This window comes from Mirounga angustirostris, unplaced genomic scaffold (assembly GCF_029215605.1).
Source record: "Mirounga angustirostris isolate CCGP_5_RB_7025 unplaced genomic scaffold, mMirAng1.0.hap1 SCAF_9, whole genome shotgun sequence".
Taxonomy (NCBI): domain Eukaryota; kingdom Metazoa; phylum Chordata; class Mammalia; order Carnivora; family Phocidae; genus Mirounga; species Mirounga angustirostris.
Window position 1 is genome coordinate 65,868,873 of NW_026991717.1, and position 14,076 is coordinate 65,882,948.

The following is a 14,076-nucleotide window of genomic DNA, read 5'->3' on the forward strand; positions in this document are numbered from 1 at the left end:
CTGATGGCATTATTTGGTATAGATATTACTGATCTATAGAGCTTTGGGTCATTTCGTCATCTCTCAAAAATGCTAGATACTAATTTGTAGTCAGTTTGTAGCAGACCCTGTAGAGGGGGGAGAAAAAAAGGTTGTTTTTGGTTGTTGTTGTTGTTGTTCCAAATAAGAATAGTCCCTTATTTTGTCTCACCATGGTTTCTTGATTTTATTTTGATAAAATTTTATATACTATATATACAATAGAGTTGATGTAGAAGAAAATGAAAGACTTTTTTTTTTTTTTCTGGATAAACTATATATAATGACAACATGGCAAGATTGCTTTCAGATGGTCACGATGTTTGCATGTTGCCCATAGGCATGTCTGAATCCTTATTTACCAATTCTTGTGAGAAGAAATCGTGTACTTTGAGAGATTGATATTGTTATTTCATTTTGCCCCCAAAGAATCTCCCTGCCCCACCCCCCATAAGAATTTGCTTGCCAGGAGATCTTTGGGCTCTAGTTGAAGTCATCACATGCAGGTGACAAGTGTACAGTTCTGGCCTTAAGGCTGGTCTGTTTCATGTGCAGTTCCTATTCCCCGTTTCTGCCAGAGGAAATTCCATCTCTTGCCTGCCTTCATGTGGTGCTGATAAAGTCCTTCCTGTACATTAGAATTCCTGTTTTCCTTTAAGCAACAGCAGGGGATTGGGAATGATCAGGAAAGGGGAGGAGGAACAGGAGAAGAATACACTGAGCATAGCATGAGCTATAATTTCTCAGTTTGCCCCGCATGTCCTCTGAAACAAGTCGTACTTCCAGGAAAAAAGCACCGCCCTGTGAATTGAGAGCTTCCGTGGAGCTCATGTGGAAGTCCCGTCCAGTTTACCAGATGGCTGACTGTTCATAGTTGCTTCATTTTGTTCATTGATATCACTCCGTCTGTTGGTTGTATAATCAGTTGGTAATTTTCGGAGTTCATTCAGGTTGGACTAGGTCAGTGCACCTGAAAGACGCAAAGGGCTGCCCCGTACTTTCCTGGATCTGTGGTTTTTTCTTTTCTTTTCTTTTCTTTTCTTTTCTTTTCTTTTCTTTTCTTTTCTTTTTTTTTAAGGGAGTCATTGAGTTTTGTAGATGTTCTGTAATTAGTATCCAAGAGTATTGGCCTCTTTCTTGGAAGAGTATGCCCCAATTAAGACAGCAAGAGTAGAAATGACTTCTAGATTTGTAAAAAGCTTTTTTCCCTAACTTTAGAAATTAACTTCATTGAGGTATAATTTGTATATAATGCAATGCACCCCTTTTAAGTGTCTGTTTCAATTAGTTTAAACACATGTAGACACTGATGTAACTAACCATCACCTCATCAAGATTCTGGAGCATCTTTTCTTACTTTTGGTACCAATCACTGAAAAGACAACGTACCGTAGTATGGCATCTTTATATGCCTAGTTCCACAAATACTAATATGTATACATTTTTTGTCTCCCTCTGCACCTTTCCTCTTGTTTCTTCATTTATGGCTGAAATGGTAACTGTGGAAAAATCTCTTGGCATCCTGACATCAGAATCCTGCATCCTGGCGAGATCACGATGATGCAACCTCCACCCACTCAGCAGGCACCCCGGGGCCCTCCAGTGGGGGCCATGCTTCACAGAGTGGAGACAACAGCAGTGAACAAGGTAAAAGGTCAAGCATTGTCCTTGTACAAAGTAGACATAACTAAAATAACTTCAGTATTTTATAATATCGGTACATCTCCTGTAAACAGGAGAGTGGCAGGTTAGAGAGCTGCTACGTTAGTATTTCCTCTCAACTTACATTACTTTAAAAAAAAAAAAAAGTCAGAGTGAGATGTCTAATCTTTAAGTAGACATTACAATAACAATTGATTAGTTCTGCCAATTCTTTTACAAATTTGGTTATCTACACTTTACTTCTGTGTATGAGTAAATAGAATGACAGGCTTACTTTGCTGCTATTATTGCACTAGTTTGAATTATTCTATAAGCAGGATATTTTGTTTGTAATATCAACTGTAGGAGTTCTCTGTAATCAAGCAGTGATGCCTCGAAAGCACATAAAATGCCAAAATCTGTTCTTATGAACTCTAGAAGTACTGTGTGAATTTTATATGGAATTTTATCTTGGGAAGATGGATTTTGAAGTTCTTAGGTTATTTGTCCCCATTTCCAGTCAGCTGACATGGTGACTTTTGTCACAAATCCTAAAAATTAGAATAATCAGAGGGCAAGGGGGACGTCAATGGCTGATGACAGGAAGCCTCGCGTAATTTAGAATAAATTTTACGATTTAAAACTCACCTATTGCACAGAGAGTAATTATACATTGGTAGGGATGACTCTTCTATAGCTAAAATGATAATTTAAGGGAAGATGCATTATTGAATGAATATAGGCCAGGAAAGTGTATAGATTTTACTTTTTAATATTTTACATTAGATGGTGTCTGATCTCCTAGGTCTATTTCATCTCTATTATGACTGTGTTTATGGCCACAGTATTTAAGCATTAGACACTCTTCCAAGTGGAGGACAGTTTAACAGCCTGAGCTGTAGTCATATATGCCATTTAAAAGAAGGTGGTTGATGTAGGGTGAGTGCCTTGACTTTGTAGGGTGAGTGCCTTGACTTCTCCAAGTTTCTGGCCACAGATTTTGGATTACTAGTATTCTAGAAGAGTATAGGAAGAAACTTGTCTTCTAAGATGCCATTCACTGTGAATAGGTCCAAATTAGAATCTGGGTTATTTGCGACTGATACAGAAATGAAAACTATCGGATGGTAAATTGTGGAAGGACTTGTCAGTTGGATCTATTTAGGCTTATCTGCTGTCTTTATTAGACCAGTTAGATTGTACATAAGAAAACCAAACTGGAAGGCATTTTGGAGATGGCGTGTACATGAATCCTGTGGATCTGCAGTGCAGTGTGGTTCCATGTCACGGCGATGGACTTCTCAGGGTGGTTAAATCTGGGAAGCTTTGAATGAGTCCACCTTCCCTACCACCCCTAACTGCTATAACACAAAGGGTGAAATGTATCTATTAATAAAAACAAAACACCCTAACCATTGGACAAAAGAGGGGGGAAAAGAGAAGCAGACTTAATGGTCTAATGAGGCTATCTTCCAAAGACTTGTTGTGTGTGAGGCTCGCTTTGACCTTTCACTTTGCTCAGGAGCCCAGCGCTTCATTTTTCACATTCTTGCAATTACGTTAACGCTTCAAGCATTTCTGACTCCAAGTCAGCTAGCAACACCAGGCATAACTCAACACTGTGAGTTTTTCTCCTCTCTGTAGATTCATTAACAGGTCACGAAGGTCCCAACTGAAATTTAAAACTGCCTGGTTCTGTTGGGTTGGTTGAGTTATGGCAAGGGAGATAGCAGGAAAGGACCCGAGAGAAGGGGAGGGGGAGCGAGAAGACCCTGGGGTTTGGAGCTGGGAATTGTCGCGGCAACAGGCAAGGCGTGGAGTTTTATCATTTCGGTTAGTTTTGTTTTGTTGTTGTTTTTGGTCAGAAAAAGAGAAAAGTTCTGAGATGGATACACTGGGTAAAAGCGAGGCCCATAAACCTCTATGTTGTGGGTAGCTGCACCCACTTATCCCATGTTGAAGGATTTGATCCCTGCAGGATTTTGTCCCTTTTATCATATCTCCGTGGGATTAAAGAATGGACATGGCGGCTTATGTGTACGAGCACTAGGAAGTCAGTCATTTTACTGTATGAAAGTGTGAGGGACAAAAACAAGTTATGATTCCTATAAAATAAGGAATAAGTTGTGGCGTGGAGAATTTCCTACCTGGCTTACCACATCAGTGGTCCCCAAACACATGTTGGAGGGTATTCTGTTTGTTACAGCAGACTAAATTTGAAGGCCGGGCTTGATGCATTTTGTCATACTCAGGCCTATGTTAGTCTTTTAAACGTGTATTTAAGGTATTTTGAAATTTGGCCCACTGAATTGTCCAGAGTAGCTTTCTGTGGGAAAGATTAATTATCTGCTTCAGGGCAAAGTCAACAGAGATATTGACTGAAATCACATATGCTTATCCTAGGTTAAATCTTAGGGTTGCTGTATAATGGGAAACCTAGGAGGGAAATTTATGTTCCTCGTATTAAATATATTATAATGTTTCACTGGAAACCAAGTTCGTAGTTTAGAAAAGAGTTTTCTTGTGTATTCAGAATTTATTAGCACAACAGGCATATGGAAAACTGTAAAACGACTCAGTTTCAAAACAAATTATGATAAACAGAAAAAATAGGGATGAATTGTACTAAATACAATGTTTTCATACACATTTTAAATTAAACTTTAATAGCCATATGCTATAAAACAATACATGCATTTATGTTGCTTTATATTTTTTGTGAATATCTGTACTAAAATGGTTCATACACATCTTTACTTTGGAACCTAAAAATACCTCATTTTATGACTTGATAGTGAAAGAGCTATAGTTACACAGGTGAAAGGTCATCTTTTCCTCTCTAGTGTTTGTACAACAAACCAAATAGAGGGAAAAAAATCAAATTTTAGAAATATTGTAAGAAACAAACTTGGTAAAATGTAAAACCTGACTTTACTATGTCTTTCAAACAGCACATGCGTAGCAGTAAACTATATAAATATGAACCAGATTTTCATTCACTCTGATTTCTTTTGCTAAAAGCAGCCAAAGGGAGGGAGTTTGTCTTGTTAGTCACATCAGAATGAAGAAAGAAATCTGGTTTTTCAGGGATAGAATTAGGGTACAGACTGGGGACTCTGGGGCAGTAACTGGCCCTCTTTGTGTCTGGCTTCCCATCAGTAAAATGGGGCTTGATAATAAGGCTTGGGGTCCCTAATTCTGTACCTGCTGAGTCAAAAGCTGCTTTGTATTTCATTGTGTATTTTGCCAGAGTAAAGACTAGGAAGCAGCCCCCTTGTTCATAGAGCACTTTGAGAGCCTTAGATGAAAGGCACAATATATGTACAAAGTATTATTATTATTGATGGGTTTGTGTAACTCCCATTAACGCTGATGGGAGTTACGCATGTGAATTGGCAAGAGAATAGACCCCTCAGTGTTTAGAGCACATGAAATTTACATTTTTTCCAGTGCTGTAATTGAGATGTTGACAAATTGGAGAATATTGATGAGCCTTTGTTTTAAGTATTTCGTGCCAAGTTTGTTTTATTTTTCCTGGTTTGAACAATGGTATGGGTTCAGCAGCAATGAATAAAAAGGGTAGAGTAAAGATAACTTTGTATTTCAATATTTTGATGTGCCAATATGAAATAAATTGTCTTAGGCAAATGGAATATGCTGTTTTAATCATTAGCTATGCATGAAAGAAAAATTGATGTTGACATCTTTGCTGTAAAATCGTTGTAATGGGGCCTTCCTTACAATTCATTTTTGTAAAATTCATTTTGTACATTTTGCAGCAATTGAACAATCCCTGCACTGTGAATAGGCAGGATTCCCAGAAATACCGAGACAGTTGGCCCAGTAACTGCTGAGCTCACACTGCACACCACACACACGTTAACCATACTGTTGCCAGACCCAGTTTAACCTAAATACATTAGCATACTAGCATCTATATGTCTCTAATCTTTCAGGACACAAGGCTGCACAAGCCAGCATAATTCCCCTCAACTCTGCCACTTACCAAACCCTTCCACTGATGTCCCCAACTATGATCCAGGCAATAAGACTATTATTTTATAGCTAGATATTTATTTATGTATTATACAGTTCTTTACCAGTCATGGTGTTGAAATCTAAAAATACCCCTTTATATTGAGTGTGTTTATAGGTCAGCAAGCATCTAAAATAGTAGTATACTTTTGAGTTTATAATGCATGCTATCGGTATGAAATAGATTTCTCCCCCACCAGAATATTCCAATTATACATTTAAAGGAGGGAGAAAAACCTCCACCCTACCTACGGTGGATCCTGAATATGTTCTACTGGGATTTCTTATTCAGTCTAGGAAAACTCCGTCAATGGAATGTTTTCATAGTGGCGGCAATTTCTTTAAAATAACCCTAAATACAATATGACAGATGCCATCTGGCATAATCTTTTGCTAGTTGCTTTTAACTTTTATTTTTCCTAGAGCTAAGTTCATCCAAAACTGGTCACTCACTGTTATGATAAGTAAATGCCATTTCTTTTCCTTCCTGTCTTCCTAATTGTATCAAAAAAAAATTCTCTGAGAATATAATTGATAATTATACATTCCCACAGAAGAAGCTGTTGTATATAGAATATTTATGTTGCATTTTTTTCCTTGCCGCTCCGCCCCCCCCCCCCCAATGAAGTCAAAAGAATACCATCCTTTAGCAATCAGCAAACATCCAAATAATTTCTGTTGATTTTCTTGGGACTTTTTAGAATAGTAACCATTAGAAATAAAATTAAACTCTTCTAATAAATAAATGCTCTAGGAGCATGTAATAGTGCCCATAAATGCTTAAAAGGCTTTCTATAATTGCTGTTAATTTTGAGTAATTTCTTCCTATATGTATCAACTTACTTGAAAAACCCAGAGTTGGTATTTCTAGATTTTTTTTAACTTAGTCATGTAAAGGGATGTCTCCTGATGCCAGTTAGAGTTTAATTTAGAGTAGTAATTAAACTTGAATACTGCCTCATAAACAAAAGATAAACAATAAACCAGCCACGTTCCCTGCTGTTTCATAGCTTTCTTTCCCAGATGTTTTAGCCTGATAATTTTTACACAGTGAACTACCTAACATGGAGTTTTGTGGACAGAGGTCGAAAATGAGTTTTTCTTTCTCTTTCTTTCTTTCTACTTCTTCTTCTTCTTCTTTTTTTTTTTTTTTAATTTTTGGTAATACTTTTTCCCTCCAAAAAGCAAAATGCAGAGGATTTTCCACTATTTAGATTTTAAACAATTCTGATAAAATATATACTTAATGCAGATGTGCTGTAAAGATAACTCTTCTAGTTCTTCTACTTGGATATTATTTATTTTTTTTCTTCAGAACTTGTCATGAGCGTCTTTTACACGTAGTGATGTAAAGGGGAACATATTTTTATTTAAGTAAAATCTTGGTAATAAGTCAGAGAACGCAGAGCTCGACAATGGAAAATATTTCTTCTCACCCTTTCCCCCTTGCTCGCCTCCCCCATGGCCAGCGTTACTCCTCTGTGGGCCACAAGGGTTTCTCTGTCCAGCTCTGGACCCTTCCACTGTCAGCCATGATCTTTCTAATTGTCAGGTACTAGTCTGCCGTTCAATGCAGAAGCCATGTTATTTTCACTGGGTGGGGTAATTACTGAAAGCTGAGAATAGCTGCACTAAAGACAGAGGGATACTTTCATGATCCCATTAGCATAAGAGTGGGTAAATTATTCATGCCAAGTGAGGATTCTATGGGGAAAAGTATAGTTAATGCACATAGTTTTTAAATGTATCCCTTTCTGCTCTGAGACTAAATTCTTGTTGGAATCAGTTCTCAGACATTTACGGGAAAGCTCTGGTGGCGTGTTAGATGCAGTTCATCTCTCTCTGTTTGCAGCGCTCTCAATAGAGACCATCTGGCAAAGATCCAGAAGGTGATTAAACAAAATGATCAGCTCTTGTTGCTGTGTTACATGTCCAATACTACGGATTAAAAGACATGACCCACGACAGTCACGCTAACGTCATGCCGCTCCCCCCTCCCCCTCCCCTCTCCGTATAAGAATTCAGATGGTCCACAAATGTGTGTGCCATCTTTGTGTCCTTATGGCCCATAATCATGAACAGGTTGTGCAAATGGCTCTTTCTGCAGCACTGTCTGTTCCAGCAGCAAAGAAGAATTTCATATTAATTGGGTCAGTCTAATATTCATATTGACATGGGGAAAAAATTACTAAAATTTATTCTTATAGCAGACAATGAATATGTGTGCTTTCTGCCATGAGGGAAGTGAAATCTGACAACTGGCTTGCACAACTGATTAATTTTTCTTGAAACTGGAGAAAATCAAAGCAGGAAAAACTGTCATTCTCTGAAAACAGTGCACAACCCTTTGTAACTAAACAAAATGGATTGGGTGGGGGGTTCTCGGGGAGCTTGTGGAATTGAACTCTGGTTTGAACGCCATAATCAGGGATGAATTTACAGTGCCATTCAGAGGAGTCCTCCCTCCCCATAAACAAGCTGATAATCACAGGGAAGCTGACTTCCAATTAGCTTTTCCTTCCCTCACACCTATCAGGGTGTTTATATGTCCTCCTTAAGCCGTGATATGTCACCACTGAGTTGGTACATCTCATGTCACATTCAAAAGTTTGGAAATAAAATGTTTTATTACGAGGAAATCCTGTTAATAAGCAAGGTAATATTCAACCAATCATTTCACGATTGAGTTAAGGTAAAAATGCCAAGATTTGTGACTAAGGGACAGATGTATCTTATCTTTGGGGGTTTGCACCAAATGCCAAGTAGAAATATAAATTGAACAAACCAGACATTGTGAGGAAGTGATTGAAGAAATATTGAGATGAAATCTTGGAATGAACTGTATATGTATATTTATAACAATGCTGTGAATTGCTTACATGCCACATTTGCATAAGCCTGAACTCTGATTTTTATTAAGGGGCAGTTTAATGTCTGTTAGTTAAGGCATTTAAAAAACAGTATTATTATGAGGTTATTCAGAGATTATGCCTGACCATTTCATATTGTGGAAATAGTCCTGTGACTAATACTATCGACCGAATCGGAGTGCAAATATCAAGAAAAGATAAAGAATAAGGCAGAAAGGAAAAAAAAAAATCTTAAAAGACACTTTAAATCATCATTGGCCCTTGTCAGCTCCCCTTTCTCAGGGAGGGTAAAAGAGTAGGTTAGAAATACAGCTAGGCATAGTACTCGGGGAGGGGAAGTGAGGTTCCCCTTGAGTCAGTTCAGTGTGGCAGATGAAAGGGACTTGTATAGCCTTGGGGGTCTTAAGGCTATTATAGGGCAACTCATGCTCTGTTATCATGCTGATTTTTCAATTGATTTTTGGCTGAACAGTACTTGTTGAAGCCCTCCAGAGCATCAAACACAGCCGTATGGTGCTATACATTGTAATACACGTGTTCTATTTTTCCCCTCATTGTCTTTACTTTGCTTTAGAAGAATAGTCTGTAATGATGCCATGTTATTTTTCAGCCTTCCTCCTTCTTTCTTATATTTCTACCCTCGGAGAGTTTCTTGAAATTCATCTTGTTTTGGGAGGGGGGTGAAGGAGGGGGAGGTGTGATTAGTGGGAGAATTCATCCTCCTATGTTGACATTTGTTTTTATTTTGGCCTTTAGAAATATTTTGATGTCACAGCAGACAATAATAGAAACCATTTCCATCTACCAAATTTATCCCTCAGTAGTTTTGAACTATTCACGCCCTTTCTAATGAGCAGCAAGAAAACAACTATGAGACTTCACTAAAGTCTAGTTCCTCATTAAAATGAAAGGAAGCCATTTTAGTATCCCTTCTGTATCCAGCAGTAAGGTCCCTCAGCTGGCCAAAAAGCCAGGTCTTGAAAAGGGAAATAACGGAGGGGAAACAGAGAAAGTGCGTCCCTGCCTCTCTTCTGCCTAGGGAATTCTTACCGATGAAAATCCAATTCTGATATCAACTTCTCCATGAAGCCTTCCTGATTTGCCCAGGTATGGGCCAATGTCCCCTTCTCTGCGCCCCACTGGCACTTTCTAATTCCATCGTAGCATCTTTCACAGTTTATGTTATAATTATTTGGTTCCTGGTTTTCTTTCTCTGCTTTTCCATTGTAGGGATTATCATTTATTCAGCTGTCTAGCAATAGTAGGCCCGCTTTTGAATCAATAAACAAATCCACAGATTTTGTTTTTTTTTTTTCTTTTTTTAAGGTGGACACATTAATCAAATCCTTGTTCTTATTGACTCTGTGATGTGTACCTGAACATAAATGAGCTATTTTGAATATATTGATACATTTGATCAAACCCTATTGCTTCCTTAAGTGATAATAAAAATTGTTTTCTTTTACTGAAATTTTGTTGTATACAAAAATGCCTTAGGTAAGCCAATGGACCCTCAACTCAAACTTAGAAATCTTTTGGTTATAGGTACATTCTTAAATTATAGATTCTTATTCTAAGTAGTATTTTGATATAATACCTAAAATAGGATTTGTCTTATTTGTTCTTAATGTTGTCTTAAATTATGCACATATAGTCAGAATTTGGAGGTGGCATTTCCTTTCATTGTATTATTTATCTTTACAAAAGTAAGTGTATAGATAGGTCTTTTAATGTAATGGCAAACCTAATAAGGGAAATTGCTTAATGTGGTGAATAGCTTCCCATGATTAACTCAGGGTCCATTTTGCTTGTACTCCTTGTTTAGGATGAGATTGACCTTGGGGGAAGTCATTGGTCTTCACACACAGGTAAAGAGTCTGGAAGTAATTCTTGAGTTTTAGGCCCCACATGCTTTTGTTGATTTTCTACATATGTCGCCCAGTTTTTTCGTAGTTTGCTTTTGAGCAAGTGTAATTATTTTGGAGGATGCAAGGAAAACCTGGTAGTGAGCGCTTTTTCGTCTGCTTGAGTTCTTTCTAGAATCTTGGACTGTGGGTTAAGAGGCCTCTGCTCTAAGGTCAGGGTTATCCTGAAAAGGGCAGAGTTCAGAGGCAGAGAGACATGGGCTCAATTCCCGGTTTTACTCAGTATCTGCTAGATTCAGTTTCTCCATCTGCAAGGTGGGGGGAAAACTACTTCACCTCAAGATTATATTAAGTGAGAGTCCATGTGTCAAGCATATAACATTGGCTGGAAACAGTGATTGTGAGTTCCTTTACCCCTGCTGTCCCCATCTTATGCTAACACTCATTAGCTCTGTGGCCTTGGATGAGTCCCTTACTGTTTTTGGACTTCTGCTTATCTGTAAAATAGGACTGAAGGAGATGATCTTTGATTTTATTTTCTTATTGAAGTGTAGTTGGCATACAATGTTACATTAGTTTCAGGTGTAGGACGCAATGAATGGACAATTCTATACATTATGCGATACTCACTTCAAGCTCCAGGAATCTAATGTTTACATTCATGGATCTTACTTCTTATTTGTACATTTTATCTTTAAACAGAGAGAGAAAGGCTGCAAAGTTTTGTTTGTTTGTAATTGGGGTGTAATGTATTTTTATTTCCTTGATTTTACAGGCTAGTAATACATAGTGAGATAATATTTTTTGTTTCTTGCTTTTTTTTTTTTTTAACAGGAGAGGTTTTTTTTTTCTTCTCGGTTCATCGAGAAAATAACTAGGCTTTAGAATTTATTTTCTGAGGATGGGAGAATGTTACAGTTTGGGAGTAGGACACCTAAGTTGTGGTATATTAATATCAGATGACTGTTCAGTTAGCTAAGAATGAGGTGTATTTTGTAAACACAGAGCAACTTCTCCATTATCTAATCAATTAGAACCACTCAGTTGGAATTTCTCTACTTCACAAGTAGAATAATACATAATAATCAGTACAGTGGCTGATACCATACCCTCTCCTGAAATGTATTCCAAATCATTCCAAAAAGTCTAAATAATTTTCAGGAGAATTTTAAAGTTAAGTGTATTTTGCTGGGTTCTAATGATTTTTAGACTGATAATTTATACAAGATGTAGCTGACTACCCTTTAGTCAGAATATTTGCTGAAGCAAAACACTGATTCCCTAACCCTCGCTACCAGTTAGAGATGTTACTGTTGCCTCAGAACCAAACATTCATTTTTTTCTTAGGATTGAAGATTTACAAAAGTAGACTAGGAGTGTAAAATTTCATATTTCTTCTTCCAACTCACATTTGTAATAAATGCCATCCGCTAAAATAAAACCTCCGAAATTTCTATGTACTAAATGTGAATGATGAACAAAACTTGATAAGTCAGAGATTATCGGAAGCCTATTGCATTTACCTGGCTGGTGTCCTTTTATGACAGAGGGTTGGGCACTCGGTCTACTGTGTAGGTACACACACCTGTCTGGAGGCAGGAAGCTCTTACTCTCGCAAGACCTCTTCTAAATGTATGCCGCTTAAATTCACTGTACGAAGCTCTTCGTTGAGCAAGACACCCTGGGAATAAAAATATGAAAATTGTAAGGATCCTTGCCTTCAATAATTGACCATCTCCTAGGAGGCAGGAGGCACCCTGTCAAGTATAAAAATAACTCTTATGCAAGGCAGATAGTCAATGGAGGAAGTCTTGTTGGCCTGGAGGAGTGCGTGGTGTAGAGAGAATGTCAGCTCTGGAAGCAGGTAGCTCTGAACGTTGATCTCTGCCCTGCCGCTTGGAAGTAGCCATCTTCCTCCATGTTGGTTTCTTCACTTGTAAAATGGGAATAATAACGAACTCACAGGTTGGTTGTGAGGACTCAATGAAACACTGGCCTTTTAAAAGTCGAGGTTGGTGGGTGCCCGGGCGGCGCAGTCAGTTAAGCGTCTGCCTTCTGCTCGGGTCATGATCCCAGGGTCCTGAGATCGAGTCCCCCATCGGGCTCCCTGCTCAGCGGGGGGCAGCGGGGGAGGCCTGCTTCTCCCTCTCCCTCTGCTGCTCCCCCATATTTGTGCTCTTTCTCTGTGTCAAATAAATGGATAAAACCTTTAAAAAAAAAAAAGTCGAGGTTGGCAACGGACTAATGGTGGCACCCCCAGGAATATTCTCTTCCTTCAACATTTATTGACCCTACAATTAGTGCCAAGCACTGCCCTAGCTGCTGGAGATACAAAGCAAGTAAGATGTGGCCCCTCTTCTCTTTGTGCTCATTAGTAACTCAGAAATGTAAACAGATAAATGTACCTGCTACTAATAGTGCGTGTAACATACAAGTTGTAAGGCGTTCCAGAAGAGCGAGTAATTAATTCTGTTGGAAGTGCCTGCGGAAGGCTTCACAGAAGTGGGGAGGTTTTGAAAGGTTCTAATGGCCTTCAGCAGGTGTTTCAAGTGAGCAAGATAGGGAGGTTATGGGGACCAGCTGGGGCAGCCAATGCGGAGTCCCGGAAGTGTGAAGCAACAGGGTGCGTTTGGAGCCTGGGCAGGCCCGCATTGCTTTTTGCGTGAGAGAATGCATGGGGAGAAAAGGTGGCTGGAGAGGCCGGTAGGGGCGGTAAGTGAAGATCCTTGTTTACCACGCTAAGAAGCTTATACTTAATCCGGTGGAGCACTGTTTACCAAACTTTCCTGGTGATAAGTAGCTCCTAAGGGGCATGTAGATACACATTCCCAGGCAGACCTCCACCCGTACAGAATTTAGGATCTCCACCGGAGGTCCTGGGAATCTGAATATTTAATCCATGCACCAGGGTAACCTTGCTCTGGGAAGTGGGGAACCCATTAAAGGAACTTAACGCAAAAAAGGAGTGGCTGGAGAGATAGACCTTTCTGAAAAAGCTCGTTTAGAATGATGAGAGAGACTACGTTTGAAGGAAACAGGACTAAATATAGAATCAGGGTTCCTAGTCCAGAAGACAGATGAGGGCTGAGTTAAGGCAGTGGCTGTAGGAGACGGAGGGGAGAGGACAGATGGAGAGATGACAGGTAGGATGGACAGAAAGAAAGGGACAGAGTCCAAAATAATGGGCCGGCCTCTTCTGGGCTGGTGGAGCCACAGTCTAAATAGTCTTCTTTTTCCCTGCCGTGAGTTTCAAAGTATGGACATCTATCAGCCAGTGGAGAAGAGGAAGAAAGTAATTCCATTTGCACACGTAAAGTTGTTGAAGTAGAAATTTGTGATGCATGTCGGGAGAATAATGATTCTTTGGGGGTCACAAGGTGTTTATAGGCAGTATAGCATCGTGGTTAAAGATGTGGCCCCTGGCATTGCCTGCCTGCCTGCCTTTAAATCCTCAGATCTGCCACCCATCATGGGGGAGTCTCTAATCCTCCGCTTTGTGTCTGTGAAATGGGAATAATAAATAATCTCTAACAGATTTGGGGGGCTACAGACGAAATGACAATGATTTATGTAGAACGACAGTAATTTTATGCTTGGTTCGTAGTTAATAAAACATTATACCTATTTTTTATTTAGAAGTTGCTTTT

At 39.0% G+C, this 14,076-nt stretch overlaps 1 protein-coding gene across 6 annotated transcripts in view; it reads left to right on the top strand.

The window, feature by feature from the left end:
• The window catches only part of MEIS2 (Meis homeobox 2), a 202,666-nt gene that overhangs the window by 14,442 nt on the left and 174,148 nt on the right, over window positions 1-14,076 (top strand). For all 6 annotated transcript variants that reach the window (XM_064570701.1, XM_045900384.2, XM_045900385.2 and 3 more), the window contains one exon: window positions 1,551-1,665. In XM_064570701.1, the coding sequence (XP_064426771.1) occupies window positions 1,551-1,665 (115 nt within the window). The remainder of the gene's footprint in view (window positions 1-1,550; window positions 1,666-14,076) is intronic.